Source organism: Notamacropus eugenii, chromosome 1 (assembly GCF_028372415.1).
Source record: "Notamacropus eugenii isolate mMacEug1 chromosome 1, mMacEug1.pri_v2, whole genome shotgun sequence".
Lineage (NCBI taxonomy): Eukaryota > Metazoa > Chordata > Mammalia > Diprotodontia > Macropodidae > Notamacropus > Notamacropus eugenii.
This window is the reverse complement of record NC_092872.1, coordinates 331,919,386-331,946,512: the sequence shown is the minus strand read 5'-3', so window position 1 is coordinate 331,946,512 and position 27,127 is coordinate 331,919,386. Positions and strand designations below refer to the sequence as shown.

The following is a 27,127-nucleotide window of genomic DNA, read 5'->3' as shown; positions in this document are numbered from 1 at the left end:
GTGAGGTGATAGTATGAGAGATCTGAGGGGAAAAGAGAGAAGGTTTGGAATAGCTTGTGTGGAAAATGGGATAGAGAATTAATTAGATAAGAGTAAAAGGATTGCCTTACTGTAAAGAGGGCCAGTTGTAATTAGACAACATAGATTTGTTGTGGAACAAACCAACATGGTTTTGGTGGCTTCCTTCAGCACACTTCCCCCTTAGAATGTAAGTTCCTTAAGAACAGATATGATTTCACTTTTACATTTGTATCTCCAGGGCTTAACACAGTGCTTTGAACAATTCATTAATTCTTATACCAGTCCGTAGAGCCGAGGTAGTTTACCCTCATGCAATCTAGTGGCTGTTAAAAGCTTACACAAACTAAGCAGAATGGTACCTGCTTTTTCCAAGAGATAAAGTATAACTGTTTATCGTCTTTGAATTGGATACCCCTTGGTGAAGCTCAAATATTAGCATTATGTTATCTTTTCCCATCCATGCTGGGACATATGTCTCTTGACTGTTTCTATCTGAATAATTAGGGGGAAGTGGGGAGAGTCTGGGAGTGAAGAAATGGAGAAGAGTCCTGTAGCAAGAGAGTAAAAGCAACCAGGAGAAGAGAGAAAGGCTTAAGATAAAATTTTCATTTATCTAAGATTGGAAGGTATTATAAAGATCTGGCTATGTGGAGAAACTGAGGATTTGATGGCTGGATTAAAGAACCAAAGCTTTAGGAAGAAGCGGAAAGATACTCTTTCACTTAAGTGATAAGGAGCTAAGATGGGACTTGGGAAGGATGTGACTGGGGACTTACAGACATTTCGAGGACTAATAGTGGCTGATTCTATGATTCTATTTCATTTCTCTCCTTCATTTCTCTTCCTTTGGAAACGGTGTCCTTGCAAATGGGAAGCAGGTCTCAGTATTCTGAGGAATGAACAAGTTTATTATCATTATTACATAAATGTTATTATTCATTACATTTATTACATGCTAAACACTGGAAGGTCCAGGACAGGAGAAATTTTGCTAAGACAGGGGTGGGGGAAGGAGTGATTTCCTCTCCTTCCCTGCATCCTGCCATGGGGCTTCGAAAGAGAGCTCTGATTAAGAAAACAAACACGGTCCCCAGAAGGGCAGCCACTCAAGGAAGCCAACAGCTCCAAGCGCCAGGACTGAGCGTCAGCTATGGATCTGAGGGAAAGTTAGTTCTTCCTGACGGCAGCTGACGTCCTGAGAGGGGAGGACGGAGCAGCTCCAGTGAAGTGACCTGAGCAGAAGGGATCCTGAGGACTCTAGGTGGAGGCATGGGACGCTGAAGCCCTGCTGAGCCGGAGGAAGGCGTGTTTCCTACCGCCGCACCCTTAATCTGTGAGTCTGTACCAGGTCTTCCCGCAGAGGCAGCCTGTATTTGTGGGGCGGCACACTCCAGCTTCATGGAGATGGGAACGTTTTGTAGCTACTGCTTTTAACGATGGTATCTTAGAAAAGTGTTTGCTTTGAACCAGTTTCTCATGGTTTACAAGGGGAGATCACAAACTATGAATTCAGGACTGCAGACCCACAAAGTGTACCCTTGAACCTGAGAGTAGCCCTACTACATAACAGCAATGACATAACTTCCCAAACCACTGTAAAACAGAGGAGTATTAAAATTAAATGGAATTGAAAGTTAAAAAAAAATTAAGTGTTGCACAAAACAAAGAACTAGTTTTTGTCAAAGGACAACAATACCGACAAAGTAACTTGATAAAAAGACAGGATAAACTAGAGGTAAGTTAAGAAGAAAGGTATTGAGGTTAAGGAGGATTGGGGAAGACTTGTTGCAGAAGGCAGGGCTTGAGGCTCGTAGGAGCCGGGGAAGCCAAGAGGCGGAGGCGGAGGCGGAGAGGGTATTTCCAGGCACAGAAGGTGGTCACTGGAAACGGCCGGACTCGGACGGTCTGCGGGCACCGGGTCCCAGGGTACGCGGACAGAAGTAAGTATAAGGAAGTGGGAAGGTGAGATGGGGAGAAGTATGGGGGGCTTTAAAAGCCACACGTGGGATCTGTCTGGGACACCGGAGCCTCTTGGAGCTTACTGAGTATGCAGGCGTTCTAGTCAGCCCACTTTAGGAAGATCGAGGCAGAGCTGAGGGGAGAAGCGGGGGAGCCGGCGGGGAGCCGCGGCGGTCCGGGTACGAGGCGGTGCTCCGCAGCGTCCGAGAAGGCCCGTGTCACTGAGGCGCTCGGAGCGAACGGGGCGCAGGGCTGGGGGGGGGGGGGGGGAATCCAGCGGCCCCGCTAGCGTGCCAGCGGGGGTGACCGGAAGGATGGCGGGGCCCTCCGCACGAGGGAAGGTGGGAGAGGGGAGGACGGCAGGGGTGGCGAATGAGGGTCACTGTTTTGGGCACGTTGAGTTTAAGATCCCTATGGAACCTCCAGTCAGAGATGGGTAATGGGCAGGCGGAGATGCGAGACAGGGGGTGGTGGTTGTCCAGACGGATCCAACTTGTGACCCCGTATGGGTGAGGAGCGAGGGAAAATAATGCTTGATTGAAAAAAAATAAAACAACGACGACAACAACCAGGAGAAATTGCTGCAGAAACAGCACGGCAGCGAGCGGCCGCCGACCATAGAGCCGGCGGAATGCGGGGCTAGAGGCACCGGAAGTCGTTTCCCTGCTCGGGGCGGGGTCGGGCCCGCCGGCAGGGTTCGGTCGGGGTGGTTTTTCTGCGCCTCGGGTCGCGGCCGCGCCTGCGGCTGGGCTTCCCGGCCGCGCGCCCGCGCCTCAGAGGACGCGGTGAAGCCCGCAGCCCCCGCCGGACCGGCCTCCGGCGCTGTGGGCTCGGGCGGCGGCCCCGGAGGCGGCCGCATCCACCGCGGCGGCGGCCGTGCGCTGGCCCTGACCTCCGCTCTCCTTGGGTCCCCGGAGCCCCAGAGAAGCAGCAGGAAATGGCAGACGAGGCGCTCTTCTTGCTTCTCCACAACGAGATGGTGACCGGCGTGTACAAGTCCGCGGATCAGGGGGAGGTGGTGAGTGACCGCTGCCCTGGCCCCGTGCCCTCTTTCCCCCAGGCCCCTCTTCTTTCAGGCGTCCCCCGTTCTCCCCCGTCTCCCCCTTTTACTCTTCTTTTTTGTTCTCGTTTCCCGTTCGGTCCTCGGACTTCACCCCAAATAGCCTCTTTCTCCTCCCCCCGACCCCATCCCCGACTCCTCCCGCCCCATTTCTCGAGAGTCCCGCCCCTGCGACCCCTCGCCCCCAGCCTCCCAGCTGTCAGACTGACCTTTGCACGGCTCTGGAGTGACCGTCATCTCCCCTCATTCCGTAAATTCCGGTGGCTCGGCCTTTAAAGCCCCTCATGACCCTTCCTCCTCCTCCCTTTCCAGTCTCTGAGCTCCTCACCTACTGTCTCCTCCTCGGTCTTATTGCCCCTCCATGCCCGGCCCCCCACCTCCCCGCCTCCTGGCTTCTCCGGCCGGCTCCCTTCAGATCTCCGCAGAAGCCTGCGGTTCTAGGGGAGGCTTTCCCTGAGACTACCTCCAGTTTTCTCGTGTTTGTTTCCATGTCATCTGCCGGGTTAGACTAGGAACTCCTTGAGAGCCGGCCGCTCTTTGCTTTCCTTTGTACCCCAGCGCTTAATAGCGCTTCGCGTGCCTGGCCCCTGTCACACGTTTTAAAAAGCCCAGTTAACTCGCGATTTCCTCTTGCGGGCTTTACCTCCGTGCCTCAATCTCTGCTTCATCCCGCAGGCCAGCAGATTCTTCTTTGGAATTCCCTTACTTCCACTGGTTTACTGGGCTTTCGAAAATATTCCTTTATAGTCAGTCAGTAGTAATTAAACACCTACTAAGGACAAAGTGCTGGGTATACAAAGAAAGGCAAAAGAAAGACCCCTTAAGGAGCTCACATACTAATGGGGGAGACAGCATGAAAATAACTACGCATACATGATATATCTCTCTATCTTTATATCGATAGAGAGATACAGTAGATTGGATATACTCTCCATAGAGAGATAAATGGACATAAACGTGGTATGTTGGACACAAACTCAGAGGGAAGGTGCTAGCACTGAGACAGATTTGGAAAGACCTCTTGGAGAAACTGGTATTAGAGTTGAGAACTGAAGAATCCAGGAATCAGAAATAAGGAGGGAAGGTATTACCAGGATGGTGGACATCTAGTGAAAAGGCAGGGAGTCCTCTTTTCTTTCTACAGCCACTACTCAGTCTCTCACACCTCTCCCTTGAACTGTTGCAGTAGTCTCCAGATTTATGCCTTTGCCTCAGATCTCTCCCCCTTCCAGTCTGTCCTCCACACAGCTTCTACAGTATAAGTGTGACCGTGTTATTCTCCTCAGTAAACTTCAGGGAATCCTACTAAGTATAAACTTTATTTGACATTTAAAGCCTTTCACAATCTGTCCTTAACCCAGCTTTCCTGTACTATTCCCTTTCCAGCACTCTGCAATCTAATCATAGTGGCCATTTTACTGGTGGTCTTATATCACATTACATCTCTGATCTCTGTGCCTTTGTACTGACTGTGTGCCCCATGACAAGAATACATTACCTCCATGTTGTGAAAAACGGGGGTCATATAGTCCCTTATTCTTTAAAAATTCTGTTCAACCTTGCCTTCTACTTGAAACCTTTTTTGATCTCTCCATATGCTAGTTCTTTCCCCCTCACATTTACCTTGTATTTTACATAGATTTATAACTATACATATATATTGTCTCCTCTTTATAGAACGTAAGCTTCCTGAGGGCAGGGACAGTTTCACTTTTGTTTTTGTATCCCTGCCATAGTAGTGCATATAGAATATTCCAAAGGTATCCCAGGCACACTTTGATGTCTCAAAAAAATGGTATTTTGGGACCTGTTTTCAAAGTTTTTATCTTTTAAAGTTTAGTTAACAAGTTAATAATTTTAGTCAATAAATGTATTTAGTTAAATTTTAATTTAAATTATGTATAATTCAATATATCTCTACATAGTGCCAGAGCTGATGAGGTCCTGAACTTAGGTGATAGATATGAGTAGACTAAGGGATAGATTTGAGAGATGTGTAGAGGTAGGGATAACTTGGTCACTAATTGGATATTTGAGGTTGAGGATGACAACAAGGTTGTAAATCTGGGTGGCTAGAAGAATGGTGGTACCCTTTGCAGAAATAGGGAATGAGTAGGAGGAGTGGGGTGAGGATGGGGGGAGGAGGAGGAAGATAATGAGTTCTGTGTTTAAAATGTCCAGTAGGCAGCTACAGATGTGTCACTGGAGCTTAGTACAGAAAGTCTAGGGCTGAATAGATAAGTTTGGTAGTTATTAGAATAGAGATGATAGTTAAACCCATGGGAGTTGATGAGGTCAGTAAGAGAGAGCTATACATGAGAAGAGAGCTAATGACAGAGCCTTGGATATACTCACAGTTATTGGGATTCTTTTTCTGGTTTTTAATTTTGTTAATGTCATCTTTGTTTTTTAAGATTTCTGTTTTGATGTTTAATTGCTGTTTTTAAATTTGTTCATTTTCTAGTATTTTTTAGTTACAGTTCCAGTTCATTGATCTGTTCTTTCTCTTTTTCATTAATGATAGTGTTTAGAAATAAAAAATTTTCCATAAGGACTGCTTTGGTTGCATCCCAAAAATTTTGGTATGTTGTCTCATTGTTGTCATTATCTTTAATGAAATTAGCTATAGTTCCTCTGATTTATTCTTTGACCCACCAATTCTTTAGTATTAAATTATTTAGTCTGAAGTTAATTTTTAAAACTTTTTCAGTGATACTTCATTTCACAATTTATATTGCATTGTGATCAGTAAAGGATGTATGTATATATTTCAGCTTTTCTGCATTTGTTTTTGAGAGTTTTGTGTCTCCTTTAGACCAATTTTGCTAAAGGTACTGTGCATAGTTGAGAAGTATGTGTGTGTATATACATATGTGTATGTATGCATATGTATATCTACACATACACAAACATACATATACACACATGTAAGTATATGTGTATATACAATGTATATATACCTATACATATATATATACACACACACACATACTTCTTTATATTTCCATTCACTAATCACGAGAAGGCTATCATATCTAATTTTCCTGAAATTCTATACAAGTTCTTAACTTCTTATTTTTTTGTTAGATTTAAGTAGGGCTGATGGATAAATTGAGGTCCCTCATTCATGTAATTTTACTATTTCTCTTTGTAAGTGATACCATTAGGTTCATAAATGTTAAGTATTGAAGTTAATTTATTGTGTACCTTTCAGCAAAAAGAAGGAAACTTCTTTATCTCTTCTAATTACATATTTTCTCATTTGGGAAATAGGAAAGAACTACTGATATAAATGAAATAGAGTAGGGAAGGGGAATGAATTCATTCTGTTGATAGGTAGAGTGTATTGTAATAGTTCAGAAATGTAATGTATTGAGCATAGGTACCCTTTATATGTCAGTGACTAATGAAAATTATTGAAAATATGAATAACAGAAAATCCCCTTTAGATAATTTTTTACAATTTAGGTTCATTTCTAGTTGGGAAGGAACAATTAATAACTTGTTCATAGTTTGAAGGTATTGGGGAACTTTTATAAGTTTTGGAAGGGATTAATCAACATTTTTAATTTTGGGATTAGTTTAAAGTTCTGGCCTTCTGAAACTTGGAAATTAGATTTTTATTAATTAATAAGATTCAGACTCCTTTTTTGTATTTTATAGGAAAATGGAAGATGCATTACTAAGCTGGAGAACATGGGTTTTAGAGTAGGACAAGGATTGATAGAAAGGTAAGCTCAGTTTGAATAATAATAATAATAGTAATAATAATAGCTGATATTTTATGTAGTGCTTTCAGGCTTGTAGTTCATTACCTTATTTCATTTGATCCTTGCAACAGCCCTCTGAGGTGGGTACTACAGTTATCATTACCAAAAACAGGTTCAGAAAGTTCAAGTGCTATGTCCATGTTCATATAGCCAGTAAGTGTCAGAATTTGAACTCTGGTCTCTCTTGACTCCAGTTCTAGCATGTTTTCTATGGCACAATGCTGACTGTCTTTATTTTATTACTGGTTACGTTATAAACTAAAATGACTCATTTTAAAAAAGAAAGCATTGTTGGTGGGCTGCCATGAAACTTTAGTTCTTCTGCCTAAATCTTGCATTTCTTTTGCAGATTTAGTAATTTAAAGTTTTCACTAGGAGCCAGACTTTTGTGTGATTGTTAGTTTAGATATATTTTTCTCAGAGTTGGTTCAGTAAAAATTGCTAGCTGAAATATACTTTTGTGTATATTTTTCCTCTGAAAACTTTGTTAAATATATATACATAGGTTCTTATGATCTTAGTGAAGTTTAGTGCTTCTTAATTTGTTCAAAATTTGTTTAAAGTCCAAAGGATCAAAAATACTTTGTGACATATATTTATGCATATAAGAGGTTCTAAGAGTTTTAAAATAAATTTTTATCAAGGCCATGTTATACACTGATACTTTTCTATTCATAATTATGTTTCACAACCTACTCTTTTTTATATTCTTTATCATGAAATATTTAATTTAATATCATGAAATATTCGTATTGTAATTCTGTTGTCCTTCTAAACATTTTTTACTTTGAATAAAGCTAGGAATAAATAATGGCTGAATGTCAAATAATTTAAGCTATAAAATCAATACAGTATGACTTAAAAACGCATGTGACTTACTGTTTAAAAAATTTCAGCCATATCATTAACATTTTAATTGTGACATAAGTTGGGATCAGTATATAAATTCATTTTCCCTGCTATCTAGCCCTGTGACATTTAAAATATTACATTATAAATAATTGTAACTAAATAAATACATAATTATAATGATTAAATATATGCAATTTTTTCTTTTGGAAGTTAGAGTCTTGCTTTACCTGCCTTGCTTTCTTTGGAGGAAAATACTGTAAAATTGTAACTTTTTTTTAATCTTTTTAGGTTTACAAAGGACACTGCAAGGTTCAAGGATGAATTAGATATCATGAAGTTCATTTGCAAAGATTTTTGGACCACTGTTTTCAAGAAACAAATTGATAATCTAAGGACAAATCATCAGGTATTATACAAATTAAGATTTGCTCTATGTGTCACTTTACCTTGTTAAAGTAAAATTATATCTACTGTTTACTTTTATTATCAAAATGTTAAAATGATGTTTTAACAAATTTCTTTCAGCTTTCAGATTGTGTTTTTTACTTCATATTAGATTTAATGAGTCATGATTTTTGTCATAAGCACTGGCTACACTAAATAAAGAACAAAGGGGAAATCTTAGTTGTAACAACAGATATTTTCTTTTTTAGTGGAAAATAATACCTTTCCTTGCATAGTTTGCTGAGAGGTAGGGTGTTCATAGGTGTGGAACGTTGCATGTAATGTCAAATTTTTTTCAATGTACTGTATCAGTGTACTGTTTGGTTTTGTTAATTTTTTTCTCTTCCTTTTTTTTTTTTTAACCCTTTATTATAAAAAAGAATTCATTGTAAAAGATGACTCTCTTGGAGAGATCAAAGGGAAAGACAGCAAGAAATCTAGGCCATGTAAAAACAACTGATAGTAAAAACCTACTTTAAAACATACTACTTCAAAAATGCATTGTCACAATTACTTTGGTGTTAGGATGTTTTACTGCTTAGTTGTGGTAATATGTAAAATCTCAAATTTCTTAAAATTTCAAGACTAGAAAAGACCTTAGAGAGAAACATGATAGAATTGAAACAGTTGCTGGACTTAGGTTCAGAAACCAACTGTACTATGGATAGGTCACTTAACCTCATTGAGCCTCAGTCTTTTCAACAATAAAATGAGGAGCAGTTTGCAAACCTTAAAGGGTTTATATGAGTAGTTATTACCCTAGTTATACATTTACTAGATATCTCATTTTTATAGGTGAGGAAACAGTTATTGCCATTTTTATTGTTCATGTTTAGGGGTAGGGAAGGGGAATCAGTGGAAAACATTTTGGCACATCTTAAGTGTTCTGCTTCCATTCTCATAAATGAAACATTGTGAAGGGGTGAGGAGGGGGAGAGAATTGACAGGTTTCACTTTGATACGAAGACTTTCCCCCCTATTATGTTTTTATACATAACATTTTTTATCCTAGGAGTGTTTTATAAAAAGCTCATTAGTAAGGTACAGCATATTAAAGAAGGCTTTAAAACAATCATATGTATTTTCTGATCACCAGGCTTTGTTACTGTAGCCATTAACCATATGTGACAAAGCAAGTTTGTGTCCCCATTTAAAATAAACTCGTGCTATATTTTATGAACTGTAAGAGTTATTAAACAGCAGGATTGGCTTATTTTCTTAATTGAATAATACATATGTATTGTGTATATATGTATATATATATATATATAGTGTGTGTGTTTAGCAGGTATTAGAATCATTAATACTCTATCATTAAATATTGCCCACTACTTCTAAATCTTCAATTGTATTTTCATATATTTTACTTTGAATTGAAAAGGGAGATACATCTTTTGAATATACCTCCACAAGGTAATTAATGGATGGTGATTTGATGAGAATTAAATGACTAGTTATGTATGAGAGGCAGCCTTACCTTGGATAGAAGGCCAGCCAGCCTTAGAGTCAGGAAGGACTGGGTTCAAATGCTGCCCAGAGGACTCGAAGCCACATTAGCTGTGTGACCATATGCCAATCAACAAGAGGTTGAGTAACCTCTTGTCCCAGGCAACATTGTGTAACTTAAAAGGTAAACTTGAATTGTCTGTCTGTATCAATGTAGGGAGTTTCCACACTAGGAGTTCCTAATACCATTGCAATTAAAAGTCTAAAACAAAAATTAAATTAAATTTATGTGGATATTAGCACTGATACTCTGTGTAATCATAAGTAGCTAATCTGATCTAGTGAATTCACTACTGTCAGTGAGGCAACTGATATTCTCTGACTTGCTTTCTTGCATCAAATTTATTAGTAAATGCACTCTGAATATAAAGTATTTTCTTAAATTTTTAAAAAGTGTGATAATTATTGCATGATTGAGAATTGTCAGAGAACTAAAAAATGACCAGAGTTTTCTTTTGTGTTTTGGGGACAGGGCATCTATGTGCTCCAAGACAACAAATTTCGACTCTTGACTCAGATGTCGGCAGGAAAACAGTATTTAGATCATGCTCCTAAGGTACTTCATAGAAAATTAGTTATCTCTATTAAAGAAAAAGTAATACATTTGGATAGACATGTTCAATGCTGATCATGATGGATTTGTGAATTTAAAATAGGATAAAGATGCCTTAGTCTCTAAGACTTGAAAAAATTATGATTTAAAGGGGTAATTAATCACTGCAAAATAATTTACTTTAAAAAAGGACTCACCACTGGGTTTAACTTGGGAGCTCAGGTATTAATTAGCAGAGCTTTTCATGATATTGCATAAAATAATGATTTCTGGAGTGCTTATAGAATTTAAACCTCAGGCATAAGTGTAAAGTTAAGTAAAATGGGCAGAATTAGATTTCTGAAATATGTTCTTTGAAAATTTAATTAAAATTTTTTTCTTTTGAATGAAATTTTTTAAAAACTTGGTACATGGAATTAGAGTTGTCTTTAGAGCTCTCATTTTATGTTTTCTGAGCAAACAAACCTAGAGAAGTCAAATGACTTGTCCATGGTGTAAGACAAGGAATGATAGATAGCAAAGCCAAAATTCAATCAGACTCCAAATTCAATTTTCTTTGCACTGATCCAAGCTCTAAAGTATAAACATGACATAGATGTAATCCTGGACTCTCAAGGGCAGTGCTAGTGGAGCACAAACTCTGGCAGGTCTTCACCAAGCCCGACATTCCTCTCTGAGGGCCAAGATTTTCAAATTGAGTGAGACACATAACCTGCAGCAGTTAGTGAATTTTTCCAGGCATAACAAGTCTTGTTATGTACAGAACTTGAAATGTACAGAGGAGAGCAAAAAGAGCTAGAAGAAAACAGAAGTAGAACAGCTTAGATTCAGTTTCATGTACAGTCCTCTTCATCTATTTTTCTTTACATATGGTAATGTTTCATTTAGTGTTTCAGAATAAAAGAAATTAAATTTAAGAAAATAAGCTTACAGAAACCAGATGTTAGAGTAGTCCTTAGTAACAGAAATAACATTTTTGCTCCTTTGAAGTAAAATCAAGGTCCAGTTTTGCAGTGAACTTTATATAATTTTATAATTTTTGTTAGTATACCTGATTAAAATTTGAAATAGTACAACTTCGTAATTAATTGACATTTAAATAGGATTATTGTGAATTAACTGAAGATTTTATTGATAGCTTTTCATAAACCAGTCATTTCTCAAATAATTCTCCAATAATTCTATCCTATAATAAAGAAAAAATTAAGCAAAAACCAACTGAAAAAAAAAAACAACTTTGTCTAACATAATTCCGTACCTGTAATACCCACCTCTGTTTTCCAGGACCAAGATTGGTCAATGCAATTAATTCAAGTTCAGTTGTTTTTTTGTGTTTTTTAATTTATGTCATTGTAGTTTTTATTTCATACATTTAATTATACTCTTTGCTCTGCATCAGTTCATGTAAGTCTTCTCATTATTCTCTGAATTCCTAGTTTTTGTCATTTCTTACTGTGTTCTATTGTATTCTATTGTGTTCATCTACCACAATTTGTTTCAAGTTACCTTTTTTCTTCATTTCACTTCTGAGTACCAATTGGTAATACGCATGTCATAATACACATTGTGCTAGCCAAACTGAACTACCTGCTATTTGGAAAAGAGTAAGGTTGCCTTAAGCCTGTGATCAATTTTTTATCCTCTCTCTCCTGTTAGAATTTTTATCTTGTTTATCTTCTTTTAATCTATGGAAACTGTTTCCCACTGCCCAGTGTTGTTGATACACTCTTTCTTCTCAAATTAGGTACTTATTTTTAAATATTGTATTTTCTTGGTAGGATGTAAATTCCTTGAGAACAGGGACTGCTTTTCCTTTTGTCTTTGAATCCATAGTGCCTTACATACAGTAGGCTTGTTAAAGATGCTTGTTGAATAAATAGTAGAGCTTCCTCGTGGAAGTAAGGTTTCTTAAACCCCTGGATTTTGCTCCCTCTTCTAAATCAGTTTCTGTTACTGATGCATTCTGTAATGCCTCACTTTTCAAGTATCAATACATGAGGGAAGTAAAGGGCACAGAAGCAGTGCCCCTTAGTAGATATTACCCTGTTTTTCAAATTTTGTGATTGAATTCTACCCTTTGCCCTCCCCATGATTATTCTCCTTTCCCTTCATTATCTCATCCTGTCTCTGTGGTGCCACTTGCCAGTAGAGCTCTGAGGGAGATACAGGACATTATCTATGGAGGCACAACAGTCAAAGAAGTGGTCTTCTGGTGTACCCACACCCACCTAGATTATATTTATCATAAGGTCTTCACCTCCCATCACAGCATTTTGCTGTGTTCATCATGAGTCTTTTGGAATTAGAGATCACTGCACTGCTGAGAAGAGCTTAGTCTAACAAGGGTGGTCATTGTGCAGTGTTGCTGTTACTGTATACAATAAATGTTTTTCTAAAAGGCAGAAATTCTAAACACAATCTTTAAAATTATACTGCAATAAAATTACAATCAATACTGGGATAGCTTACAAAAGATACTTATTAAGTATTTAGTGTATGTCTGACATAATCTTAAGTGCTGGGAATACAAATACAAGCCAAAGGAAAGACAGCCCTTTGCCTTCAAGTTGCTTAAATTCTAATGAGAGAAAATAAGTAAAAGAGAACTAGAAAAGGCTGAGGGGAAGGTATCCACCTTGGGGGCATGGCAGAAAATTAGTATAGAGAGGAGGGGGCTAAGCTGTGTTAGAACTAGTAATTTCAACAATCTCTAGTGAAAGATATAGTCAAGGGAACTTAACACCCTATTTCTTATAAGTTTCATGTATCAGTATTAGTGTTTTTTACTTTCATGTTGTTTTATAGGACTGTTACTTCCATAAAAGTTGAGGATTTACTGTTATTATTTCCAACATTATTGTTTTTCTATTTATCATGTGTGAGACCCATGACTGATAGGTTCTTTCTGAATATTTTGAGGTCAGTGGCTTTTGCTTACATAGTGTTCATATTCTTTAACATTATTATCTTTTGTTTCTCTTCTCACAGATGTTCTTCCATCTAAATATTTTTGCATTTCATATTGGTTATTCTCTTTCATTTCTTTGGAAAAACCCACCGCTTCTGGGAATTTTGTTCCATCCTAATATCTTCTCATAGAGATTTTATTTTTCCTTTGAATCATTCAGGAACATGCTGTGTTGGAATTCTGTAGGGTTCCGTGCTTGACTATGCATTGACTGGTTCATTCTTTCCTTTGTCTTGTAGTATTTAAGAGCTTTGTACTCTTTTTGAGGGTTTAATTTTTATCCTTCTCATTTTAGGTCCACTGCTAATTTATCTGCTTGTGCTCTAGTTTTTAATTGAATTTTTTCCTCTTTAAATGTTTGTTGTTTTAGCCTTACATTCACCCATCCCTCACTTTCTGACTTCCTCCTTCAGAGGTGGGTTACCCCCAGGGCTGAACTGCAACTCTGCCTCAGCTATTACCCATATTAGGGGATCTGTTTCACTAGTCTTGGTCCAGCCATAAGTAGCATCTAGGGTGACACGACTGGTGCCAGTTGGGTTTTGGTTCCCCTTTCCTTCAGTCCTGGTGTAGCCCCTCTGAATTGGTGATTTGACTCAGTTCCTCCTGTCTCTCAGTTTTCTTTTCTGGTTGTGTTAATGTGTGCCCCTCTTTCAGGGTTAGGAGCAGGAAGGGTATTCTGGACAGTTTCTGAAGCCTATAGAGTTCCCTCACCAAGAGGCTACCTTAGGTAGAAGATAGCTTAATTTTTGCCCTGACCCCCTTTCTCTTCCTCATGTAGCTGGGCAAATTAAGTGTCTGCCCTTGTAGGTTATGCCAGCAGTCTCTGCAGCAAGAGAGGCTACTAATGTGGTTCCAAGACACAAACCTGTCAGTTGGTGGATGTATGGAGGCTAGTACAGGAGGAGTATTGAATGCTTTAAGGTTTAGCATTTAAGTTTTTAATTCATAAGGCTATCTTGTTGGGGTTTCTAGTTGTCTTCATTCAGCTGTAATTGTTCTACATTTCCACATAATTCCTGCCCCCCCCCTCCCTTCTAGAGTATTTTCAAAATGTCTAGGGGAAATATCTACTTCATAATTTTGTTGGTCATTTGACACAGAAGTCATGCTTATTAGCTTTTAATCTCCAAGTCTGGTTTTACTCAAGCTTACCTTTATTTTTTTGCCCTCAGATCCTAAACAAAAATGATCGGGTGAGAGACTCTAGTCACATGAAGTTAGACTATAGTAAAATTTATAAATCTATAGTTTCTCAATGCTTCTACAAGTAAATTAAAACAGTATTATCAGTACATACGAGGTATCATTTTTCACAGTTATTTTTTTCCTTTTTTAGTATTTAGCATTTACATGTGGCTTAATCAGAGGTGGCTTATCAAATTTGGGGATAAAAAGTATTGTGACAGCTGAAGTGTCAGCAATGCCAGCATGTAAGTAAAAGCTCTTCTTTCTTACTTTTTTAAGACTGTATTTTTCATAAAAGATTTACTGTGTTTGATAAAAATTGAATTATATCGTAAAAAGTCAAAGAATCGAGGACTTAAAAGTTTAATTTTAAGTTTAACTATACACTTAAGAGTGTAATTATCTTTAAATTAGCCTAATAACTTGAGATACAAGGGTATGTCTTTCTCTAGTTTGTTTCTAGGGAAATTTAAATGACTAGAACAGTTTGATTTTACTTAAAACTGTAATAACAGTTGGCAATTATATATGGCTTTGCAATTTACAAAGCGCTTTAATATCACCAACAGAATGCTAGGTTTGGAAGGGAACTAGTTAACCAATCAGTACTTGAAAAAGAAATCTATTATGCAACCTAAACATCCATTTTACTTGAAGACCTCTGGTGAAGGGGAATCTCTTCTAACGCAGCTCATTCCAATTTTGGATTGATCTAGTAGTTCGGAAATTTTTCCTTATGGCAAGTCTAAATTTTGCCTCTTTGCAACTCATCATTCCTGGTTCTGCCCTTCTCCCCCTAAATCTTTTCTTCTGTAGGCTAAATATTGCTAGTTAAATGATTCTCCCAGCCATCTTGTAAGGCATAAGTAATGAAAATATTGCTATTCCTGTTTTACAGATTAGGAACTAGAAGCCAAGAGAGGTCAAGAGACTTGCCCAAAATCACACAAGTTCATAAATGGCAGACCCAGGGTTTGATTAAGAATTCATTGTTTAAATGTGCCCAGATTTAGTGACATTCAGTACAGAAGTCCAAACTAGAAAACAGATTAGGGAATAATCTGTCATTTTACAGAAGGATTTTTTTTCCCGTGGGATTTCTTTATAAGATAAACTCCTTTTCCATTTAGGATGATTTATGAGCAATTAAAAAAAAAAAACAACAAATATCTCTTCTAACAAACCTTTTGTCAGATTGCTAAAAAAAGAAGTAGGATTGAAAAGATATAAAAACTGGTGTTCATTTCAAAATGTACTGTTCAATAAATATTTCTTTTTTTGTAGGTAAATTTCAAGTGATGATACAGAAGATGTAGTAGTATGTACTCAAATGCTTCTACAATGTAAAGAGATTAAATTATTCACATATAAAGATTTTTGAGTAGTAACTTTTGACTTACTGGCATTGTCATAAGTTTCTACAGTACATTGATTTGTGTAAGCTATTTGTTAATTTATTAGATGATGTAATGTGCACTCTCAAATAAGATTACCATAGTATAGTATATATATGCCATCTGATGAAACAGGAGAATATCAAAGAAAATTTTACTGAAACACTACACTGTAGCTATATATCACAGTATACCAAATTCAACTTTATTTCATTAAAAAATTTATTAAGTAAGCACAGCAACCAAGTAACATTTCTTTGTGCTTCTGCTCTACTGGTTCATGATAATATTTATTTGGCATTAAAAAAAAGGGCAAAACTAAAGTCTTACTGAATTGGCAGAGAGGAAAAGTTATCATTTGTACCCTTTATTAGGTTCAGAAAAAAAGACTAAATTGGATTTTAAGAAAGATGGCAGTATATGTTAAAATGAATAATTTTCATATTTGTAGGAAGAAGTTTTGTATTTTAATCTTGGTCATGGCACTATAAAAACTAAGACTGGAAAAGGATATCTGAGATCAGCAAGGGTGGAAAGAAAGGAGGTAAATCTTTGAAAGTAATCGGATGAAGGAAATTAAATTGATGGGTTGAATTAGATAAATGGTTAAAGGACTATCTCTAAAAATACATGAGACCAATCAGGATGACTTTTCACATGCAAAGGTTACTTGTCCAAGTCAATTTCACTACATTCAGGGAATGAATAATTGAGAATGTTCATTCTTCATACTAGGTAATAGGAATATTCAGTTCCAATAATTTTAAACATGTTGCACATGTTAATCTCTTTTGTATTAAGTATCCCCCATGGGTTTACCAGTGGTATGCAATAAATATTGTTTGATTTCTTAGTGTCGATGCATTTTTACTTTAAATCCAGGTTACTTTAACCTGTTACTAAGAATAAGATGTTTTCACAAGTGGCTTCTGGTTTTATTTTTTAACTTTATTTTGGGTAATGAGCTCTTAGCATCCAAATCTCATTTTTAGCAAAAAGAATTTTAAAACTTATTTCTACCAAATATCTAAAGCATTCATTATTTAAGAACTTAATAAAATGTTTTGTTACTGAGAAAAGGTTCTTATACAAGGCATTTCACTTACTGAATGACTTTTAATCTTTCTGAAAGATTTATAATTGGAGACATTTTTGAGCAAAACTAATTGCTGACCGTGTAACATACCACCCAGCCACTTTAGTCTTTTAAAACACGACATTGATCTTGCTGTGGACATCAATTTCAGTAACAGATATCAAATTTAAGATTCATACACAACACTGAAATTTTGATGAAACCTGCCTTCACGGGGACTGTTTGGCTTGCACAGAGGTGTAATGTTGCTTGTTTCTTTTACATCACAAGTATATGTTTTTATATCAAGATGGTTCATCAGCCAGGTCACGCTGATCAAAATACCTATTAAAAAGATAAATTTTAGGACTCATGGAGAACTATGGCTCAAAATTTAATTGATACTTAACCACAATACAAAGCAATGACATAAAAACACCAGTGACTCCAATAAATTGGTATCTTGTTTAAAGGACTAGGACAATACTGCACTTTAAAAAGTAGGTACACGTTTTAGATTTCCAAGCTGACATCCAATTAACATGTATTTCTTTTAAAACTCACAAAATATTTACTAAGAAAGTATAAAGCAGGCATGCCATTTTATGATTTCCCAATCTTCTATTAACTAAACTTTCTCAACATTTGAGCTTCTTTAAAATGATCACATCACTAAGACGTTTAAAAAAATACACATTTCATGTGTGTACACACACACAAAATAGTAATTTGTAGCACTTATAAAATACAAAATGAAAAACAAAAAGCTTTTACTATACCTGCTCACCAAACAGATTAATAAATTCAAAGCAGGTACTCGCTCATCTTCTTTACTCTCCTGGAAAAAAGAGGAAAATAAAAAATATATTTTATTTCTGCTGAGTTCCATCAAATTTCCTTTTACGATACAACAAACAAGCCCTTTGCAGAAGAAGCTGCTATTTATGCTATTACAGCATAGCATAGCAGAAAATCCTTGAAAGGGAAGGATAATACTGCTGAGTCAACACTTTGTTTAGTAAGGGTCCTGAAGGAAATCTCCTTATTGATAAAAAATAGTACTGGGCCTGAAAGCTTGAAAGGGAAGATGTCTCTCTAGCCTCTTGCTAAGGAGATCTAACTTAAAACTTGTACCTTAATAAATTTTGTGTCACCTATATTGGGAAGTTCAGTGGAGATTCATAATCCTGAAAACTGAAAGCCTGGATCGGAAGTCCCTGCAATCTAAGGAAGAGGAACCAAGAAAGGCTTGTCCTAGCTTATGGCATGATACTTAACTGAGAAAGTACATAAGAGAATTTAGAGGATTAACTTCCTAATAAGGCAGACCAAGGGCAGATTATTCATAATGATGTGGGGTATAGTAGCTCAAGCATAAATGTTGCCACTCATGCATTAGTAGGACACTGTAAGATTTTTCTATATGTCAAACATTTTGTTTGATTATTCACAGAAGAACACTGAAATAGCTAAGCCAGTGACATTCTGAATTAGGAAAAATGGCCTTATAATTCAGTGCATTCTTCATTTTAGTTTTTTTAATTTAAATTTTCCATCATCACCGAGGGTAAAGTAATTAATATAAAACATGTCAAATGCTTTGCAAACTAAAGCATTACACAAATTTAAGATATCATTTGAAATAGAAAGTTGTTACTCACCACTAAGAATCTTACTTCAGAGCATCTTCTTGCAAGTTGCCTAATTAATGAATGAGCTTCAGGTAATAATGGTTTTTCAAGACAAGCTAACAAAGCATAGAGCCATCTTCCCTGAATAAAATAAAAATTAGTTATATATATGCATGTATGTATATACACATATAAATAAGTAATAAAGTACTTATCAATTTAAGTTCTTATCAGATGTTTCACTGCTTTCTTCAGGGATATGTCTCCCATGGGTACACTGAATGGAGTGCTGGGCTTGGAGTCAGGATATTTGAGTTTAAATCCTAACTGCCATTTCAGTTTCCTCATTACAAAATGAAGCAGGAAAAGGCCGCAGTTTAAATTCACCCTAAGCAAATCACTATAATTGCTGTGTTAGAGTTGTCTAACCAAAAAAAAAGAGGTCAACGGTCCTGGAACTGGTAAATCACAACCTTCAAATTTGTAGTTTTCTCTACAGTAATTCCATTTCACTAACTGATCACTTATTTGTGCTTTGCCTGAGTACGAAATAGGAGGCAGAGCATGATTGCATTTTATTACTAAGCCAACCAAAATCTTGTAATACTTATGGCTCTCTTTTTTACGTATATAGTGTTGCTATTATTTTAAAATATTTTACAGTTACTTTAATTCAAATCCTGCCTCTGACACTAGCTGTTCAACTCTAGCAAGCAACTTAACCTTGCCAGCCTCAGTTCATTCATCTATAAAATAAAAGGGTTGGATTCAGTGGCTCCCAGGGTCATTTATAGCTCCAAATCTATGATTCTATAAATTTTAACAATAATCTTTTCTTTTAGATGACTTCTTTCAGAAATGATTCACTACCATAACTATAGTTGTGACATTTTAATTCAGAGTCTGCTTTTGTGGGACAGCCAGTTCTTGTTCACTTAGAAGTTCAATCATGTATTCTGTGTTGTCCTATTACCCAAACTTTCACGGAATAAAATCATGTATCTTACCAGTTTAACATTGCAGCAACTAATAAAGAAACTTATTTAAATTTTGTTTTAGTGGTTCCATGGTAACAGCATGAAATATGGCAGACCCAAGGAAATTTATTAGGAGAAGCATCAAAAAAAACATTTCACAGATAACATTCTCATCCTGAACTTAGGGATCAATTAATTCAGAATTTGTTTATAAAGACAAATGGCAAACTTGACCAGTTGTATGTGTATGTATATGTAAATCACTTTATACACCTCGAGACACACAAATGTTAGTATCATCTAGTTGCACCCCCTCGTTTTATACAGGAGGAAATTTGAGACCTGGAAAAATTAAGTGATTTGCTCTGAGTCACATAGCTAGTAGGTGGCAAAGCCAGGGTTCAAACTCAGCTCTCATGACTCCAAGTTAAACTTTCTTTCCACTAGAACAGGATGCAATGTATTACAGTAGAACTCTGGACTGGAGTCACAAATTCAGTTTTGAATCCTGGCTCTTAACCTTGTGCAAGTCACCTTGACCTTTCTGGGCCTCAGTAACCTTGTCTATAAAAGGAGATTGGTGATAAAATGAAATTCAACTTCAAAAAGCAAACACTCAAAACTGAGACATGATATATAGATGATCAGATAAAAATTCCGTAGTAGATGTTTTTGCTTATGAGTTTTATCATAAAGGAGAATGCATGGCAAAGATGACAAATATTGGAGGAGTTGTGGAAAAGCAGATTCTGTATGACAGTGATGACAAACTCAAATAGAAACAAAGTCCACCAAATCAAACATGGATTCCTGCAGGCCAAATACTGACTTAGAAAACCCCGAATTAACATCATCTACGTTTTATTGTATTTTATTGTGTTAAGTATTTCCCAATTACATTTTAATTTGGTTCTGGTGGAATGTTATGAACCCCATGTTTGACACTTCTGCTCTAATGCATTATTGATTTGTGAATTGGTCCAGCCATTCTGGAAAGCAATCAGGACATATAAGGAGGAAGTTACCAAATTGTGCGTATGCTTTGACTCAGCTATAACATTACCACGTTTACAGAAATCAAGAGAGACCAAAGAAAGAAGAAAAGAAAATAAACTATAATAGTTTTCTTTGTTATACTTATAACTGGGGAATGGCTAAACAAACTTAAGCATATAAATGTAATGGCACGTAACTGGGCTACAAGAAATTAAAAAATGGACAATTTCAGAGGCAACTGGAGGAAGACCTTTATGAACTAATGCAGAAATAAGACAATTTAAACAATGACATTGTAGAGCAAAACAACTCTGAAAAGCTTTAGCATGTTGATCGATGCAATGATAAACCAAAAAAATGAAGATGGAACACACGCTTTACTTCCTGACGAGGGATGAACTTTAAATGCAGAAAATACGTTTTTGGACATGGCTGATACATACACAAAATACATACACATTTATGCACACATGCTACATATATTCAATTAGCTAAGTGGAAGGAATTGTGGGAGAGATTAAAAAACAGGAGTTCAATCTGGAGGTTATGGTGGGGTGGTGGTAATGACTAATGAAAAGACAAATGCTATCAAAAATTTTTTTCAATACAACTTTTTAAGAAAAAGTGGAGTTGGATATGAGGTCCCTTCCAATTTTATAATCTATGATTCTAGTACAAAAAAAAATATGGTAAAGTTACTTTAAAAACCATGAACCCTCTTTACTAATATACAACTTTTCAGGTATACCTGTAACGAAATCTATTTTCTCTAAAATGCACTACAGGTTCAAATAAAGTAGTGTTTTCTACCAGTGTTATCTAGATATTTTGGTTCAGAAAATGAAAATACTGTTAATATGGGGTGTCCCAAAGTCTTAGTGTAACAACATGTAACAGCTTAAAAGTTCAAGTATCTGCAAACATTTCCCCCTTCACCTATCCTATACCTTTTCCCTTCAAAAATGTGTTTAGTTTTATACATATGGTTCTTGTGGCAAATGACTTTTAGTGAGATCCTTTTACTATGTAAAAAGGGTGGCCAATTTTGTTATCATTTGGTAATATACCACTGTAGGCTAATATGGCACTAGACTTGGGAGAATAAGTACCTGAGTGCTTTCTGATCTTTGAGCTTGTTTCATTTGTGAAATAGGGATAATAGGTTTTATTTTTTAAAGTACTTCACAGGATTTTTGTGAAGAAAGCACTTCCTAACCCTTTATATAGTTTTAAGTGTAAGCATTATGAAAGTCCTCAGAAGTGCCAGTCAAGGAAGCTTATGCCCAGGGTATCTATAGATCAAGATTCTCCTAGGGTTCTGGCATTTACCTTAAGAATGGCAAGGAGGCAGGATTATTTTATCTTGAAGGCTTCTGCTTTGCCTCTCCAGAGTAGAAATCATTCTATCATCTTTCACCTCACTTTATGCTTCCACTACTATAGTCTCAACTAAGCCCCCGAAAGTCCCCACAATTTTCTGCCTCTTAAACCCAGATACTGCTCCATATTCTTTGGTTTTATGTACATCAAGATAGAGCCCTGAGGGCTTTTTTTTTTTTAAAACAGAAAGAAAAGGACATATATAACTGTGTATGTGTATATATATACACACACACACTATATATAGTGTATACACACACACACACCCTCTGGTGTTGCACTTATTTCAGCTACCCTAAGTTGCTAACTTTGCTAAGAGACAATTTGGTCCTTTTATGCAAAATAACTGTATTTGGTTGGGGCAGCAAAGTGGTGTACTGGATAGAGCACCAGTGTAGGACTCAGGACGACCTGAGTTCAAATCTCACTTCAGATACTTGACACTCACTAGCTGTGTGACCTTGGGCAAGTCACTTAACCCCAACTGCCTCATCCTGGGACATCTCCAGTCACCCTGATGAATATCTGGTCACTGGATTCAGATGGCTCTGGAGGGGAAGTGAGGCTGGTGACCTGCACAGCCCTCCCTCACTCAAAACAAAGTCAAGTGCAAATCATGTCATTATTTCTCTGATGGCATGGTTTTCTTTGGCAATGAAGGCCGAACACACAAGAGAACTGTATTTGGTTAATGAAGAAATCTTTAAAGTTCCAAATTCACAATCCTCCAAGTAAAACCACATTTGGATGCTAAACTAGTTTTAGGAAGCCTGCAAAATATTTAACAAGGAGTTGGGCTGGATTTCATTTGGGAAACTGCACTGTTCTAGCAAAGACTTGGGTCACCATGCATTTATCCCCTTTCCCTAGATTATACGCTTCTGGAGGGTAGTGTCTATTTCTTTTTTTTTTTGGTAGCCTCAGTGTCTACTTAATAAATGTTTTTTGGTGAAAACCAATTTTCTTCTGGTGACATTCTATAGCCACAACCAACAACATTCCAGTGTCTGAAGGACCAGAGTTGAGATTTACCCAAAGGGTCCTGAGAGAGATATGGTGAATATGAATAAGCTGCAATACATCCCAAGAAATTTCACAGGATAAGTATTAGCCTCTTCCTGGACCATTGCAACAACCTTCTAACTGGTCTCCTTGCCTCATCTCTTTCCCCTCCAATTCATCTACCATTTTATTGCCAAAGTGAGTCTTCTAAAGATTAGGTTTGAGCGTATCAGTGTGCCATCTTCCCCCCTCCCCCCACCCCGATGAGCTCCAATGGCTCCTTGTTACCAGGATCAAATATAAACTCCCTATAGGGCATTTAAATCTCTTTAATAACCTAGTCCCTTTCTACTTTTCCAGTCATCTTACACTTTCTACTCCCCTCCATATATTCTACAATCTGTCTATACTAGCCTGCTTACAGTTCTTTGAACATCACATTCCAACTTTATGCATTTCTGTTCCCTTCACCTCCTGAGTTCCCCCTTACCCCCCCATCTCACTCCTTCCTCCTGGTTTCCATGGCTCCTTTTAAGACTCAGATCAACTTGGCCCTTAAGCAGGAGGCCTTTTCTGGTCTCCAATTAGTTCCTTCCCTTCTCAGATTACTCTCTCTCATATGTACCGAGTTATTTACATCTTGACTCCATTATAATGCATTCAGTACACTTTGAAGGCAGAGAGGTTGTTTTAACTTTACTTTGTAGCTCAGTGTCCCACAGAAAACAATAAATCCTTGTTAAATGACACAGGAAAGGATGCCATCAGAGAAACGTGACTAGGAAAAAAAGGGCTGATCAAAAAGTGAGAGAACCGATAGCCTCTTCCTTACTACCTAGATAGTTAAACATTCAGTATCAAGCTATCTAGGAGTAGGACTATCTTTTTCATGTCATAGATCCTTTCTTAGGTTAAGGTTTTCAAACATAATACATAGGACCACAAAATGAAAACAGATTACATTAAAAATTATCAAAATATTTTTAAAAGTTCAGAAATCTCATAAAACAAGAGTCCCTTCCCCAGGGCACATCGAGTGAACACCTCTACCAACAGAGTACTGGGCAACACATATAAAAGCTGCAAAAAGTGAGCCACTATGGATGGGCCGTGATCTGCAGTCATGAAGGGAGGAGCAAAAAGAAATCACAGAATCATCAAGGCATCAAACATGATGCACTGGTTTTTGAGGATGAGTTTATCAAATGCTAATTTTTTTATATTCATCAGATTCCATTTCTCGGGTCTATGCTCTGTTCATCTTTTCTTTTATTACCATTATCTATTCTAATCCATTGTTATTTTGAAGGATAATGCAGTCATAATATACAAATTAGTTTGAAAATTATTGCCATTTTTTTGACTAACCCATGAAGACCAGAAACATTCTTCCATTTATTAACTTCTTCCTTGATTACTTAAAAAAATGATTTAAAAGTTCTCTGTGCAAGTCTCATAAATTGGTTAATAACCAAATATTTAATTTTGTCATCATCACAAGAGGTATTGCTGTTTATCTTGATTCTTAGTGACACACATAAATTCAGATAATTTTGGTGGACTTGTTTTAAATGTGCCCAACTAATCTGCCAAAATAATTTAATACAACTGCTTATTTTTCTTGACTATTTGGGCGTGTGTGTTAAAGTTTACAATTTGAAGAGATATTTTAACTTTGCTGCCAATGACTATTCCTTTTTCACGCCTTATAAATGGTCCTATAAAAGACTTAGGGGCCCTAACACTGTTAAATAGGAGCAGTGAGTAGATATACTCCTTTAATGCCTGTTTTTAATAGGAATGGCTTTAATAATTTCCCTGTTGTATAGAATTATTACCTTTTAATTTCAAGCATGAAATTATAAACATTCCTTTGTAACATTTTCAAAACAAAAGCATTGTGTTTTATCAAAGGCTTTTTTAATCTAATGATAGTTTTTAATTTTTCCTTATATATGTTTTATATTGCTTGTTTTAAGCTTGATATTAAATCACTTTCATTATAAATTAATCAACAAGCATTTGTCTCCTAAAATGCAGGCACTGTGCTAAGAACTGCATTAAAGAATTAAAAGTTGTTCTCAAGGAGCTTACATATTCTTGGGGAAGATAACACATAAACCACACTGGCTACATCTGTATTATTATTGATTACTGTTTTTTATAATTTCCACTTATACTCACATATTTAATAGGTCATTTAACTTCCAGAGAAGCTTATACCTTTTGCTTATTGCAATAGTATTACTAATTTTATTGCAGTATATTTTGAAATGCATTATCTGGCACTTCTGCCTATGTTTTGAGGGTCAAAACAAATTATTATTATATATCCGGAAATGCTAGAGAAGGCATTTTCAATACTTGTCCCATTATGTCCTTTCTTATACCTATTGGGCCTAATTTATTTAATACTCTTGACTGACCTTTTTTTGTGATTTATCACAGTGGATTTAAAAAATCCTCTCATCCTTATTAATTTAAAAAATATTTCTTTTTACTTATACAGATACCCTGAGATTTTTAAAATTTATTTTCATTTATTTATTTTTAATTTTATTTTTCATTTTTAACACAGTTTATAACATAAAACAATTTAAACTTTTGGTCAGGTGACACTTCTTTTTAAAGCATTTATGATATGGACCACAAAAGAATTTTTTTTTTAAACATTAACCAACTGAGACATAAACATTAATGTTGCTCACTTTACAACCTCTTGACCTAATTGTCTCCACAGTATTACTAAGAATTAAAGGACCCTAACTTGTTATTGGTCTAAGGTCCTATGCCTAATAGCTTAATTTTAGACTTAACCTCAGATGTTCCCCAATAATCTATAATTGAATAGATCTGGTATTAAGCTTACAAACGTTTTGACTATAGGAAACTGCCACCAAGAGTAGGGACAAAGCAGGGATACAGTATCTCCCCAACTTCATGTCAATTCCAGGCAGGAGTAGATTGTCAGCTTGCATTCAGTCAGGCTTAAAGTCTGCCAGGTGTCAGTGGGGAAATTGAGTCAGGAGAATCCTACCTCAGCCCAGGCTGAACAGCCACTCTCCCACCCTTCCCATGAGATCACCTTTTGCAGTTCATACCAGCATCTCACCAGCTTACTGGCATCATAGATTGGAGGCTCTGATAGCCTTTCTTGCTACCCATACCTGGAGTTAGACTCAGAAGAACAGTCACTTAATAGACCCATAGCATCTAAAAATGGCAAATTCCAATAACCAGGTTTCAAATATGATTATAATTTCACTTTGGCTAAGGAGAGATTTGTTTTTTTTAGATGGGAGAATTGACATGTAAACTGGTAGCTGCTGAAATGTGGTTATTAGTAAGGTCAGTGATTTCCTCCCACAACTTTGGTATCTTTCCCTCCTTTAGATATTTTATAAAGAGGTCTCTCAATTGCCTTTAACACAGATCTCTAAATATATTTGATCCAATCCAGTTGCTTTAGTACTGGTTAATCCAGCTTCTCTTTAGTGGCATATCTACTTTTCTAAGCACTTTCAGGGGCTGTGATATTTAGGGTCCAAGTGTGGTAGTTTCTGTGGTTCTTGATGTGAGAAAACAGTTAAATATTTTTCTGTTTGTGGTCTTTTTGTTTTTATCCTTGAATACTCTTGGGGTGACTGTGCTTAGTTGGATATCTTTCCAAACTTTTCAAGAGCAGAATGGATTGCTTTTGGGAAACCTGTAAAGCATTTTTACTTTTTTTTTTTTTTTTTACCCATAACAGTAAAGATCCATCTTTTCAGTATATTTTACCATCTTTAATATGTGTACACCCTATAACTTTACAACAAAACTGAGAAAAGGAGATTTTGTGGTAATGCAAGAAAAAAATGCTCAGATGGATCATAAATTCTGGTGTACCTTCCAGAGATGCACTTCACAACCCACCCTTGACTACTTATCCTGTGACTCTCATTCATGTACTCCCAAATATTTGCCACGATGATCCACCCAATGTAATGGAGGCCTTCATCACTTTCTCCCCACATAACCAACGTGTACAGTGGAACACCCTGGCTGTCCAGCTGGAGTTCCTCACTTTTGCCATGTGAACAACCCATTTTTTTCTTTGTGTCATTACAGTTCCTTCATGATATCATTTAAAACTACTTTTCTTATTAAGAGTTCTTCGTTGGTTATATATTGCAGCCTGCTTATATCTACCATGTGCTTCTATGTTCCTCTTTAGTTCTTACATTAAGTGTTGCAGATTCTAATTCAAACCTGGATGACTAGAAAAGTGCTCGGTGGCTAGAACATAAAAGTTTGAAAAGAGAGTGAATTTAGGATTTAAGGAGGGAGGGAAGATATGAGTTCAGTTCTG

The 27,127-nt window shown here is 36.7% G+C and overlaps 2 protein-coding genes across 3 annotated transcripts in view; one reads left to right on the top strand and one right to left on the bottom strand.

The window, feature by feature from the left end:
- Window positions 1-2,870: 2,870 nt before the first annotated feature.
- On the top strand, window positions 2,871-16,568 carry TRAPPC6B (trafficking protein particle complex subunit 6B). The gene is made up of 6 exons (XM_072629766.1): window positions 2,871-2,998; window positions 6,704-6,771; window positions 7,951-8,068; window positions 10,085-10,168; window positions 14,473-14,566; window positions 15,606-16,568. Exons 1-6 carry the CDS (start codon window positions 2,918-2,920, stop codon window positions 15,635-15,637), a joined length of 477 nt encoding a protein of 158 aa, XP_072485867.1. The 5' UTR covers window positions 2,871-2,917; the 3' UTR covers window positions 15,638-16,568.
- Window positions 10,694-27,127, bottom strand: part of GEMIN2 (gem nuclear organelle associated protein 2) — a 34,145-nt gene continuing 17,711 nt past the window's right edge. Inside the window, exons 8-10 of one of the 2 annotated variants that reach the window (XM_072629764.1) lie at window positions 18,452-18,562; window positions 17,570-17,628; window positions 10,694-10,960 (exon numbers count right to left, since the gene is read on the bottom strand). In XM_072629764.1, the coding sequence (XP_072485865.1) occupies window positions 10,855-10,960; window positions 17,570-17,628; window positions 18,452-18,562 (276 nt within the window). In that variant the 3' untranslated portion in view covers window positions 10,694-10,854. Of the gene's footprint in view, window positions 10,961-16,642; window positions 17,136-17,569; window positions 17,629-18,451; window positions 18,563-27,127 lie in introns of those variants that run through there. The other variant, XM_072629765.1, reaches the window with a different exon arrangement.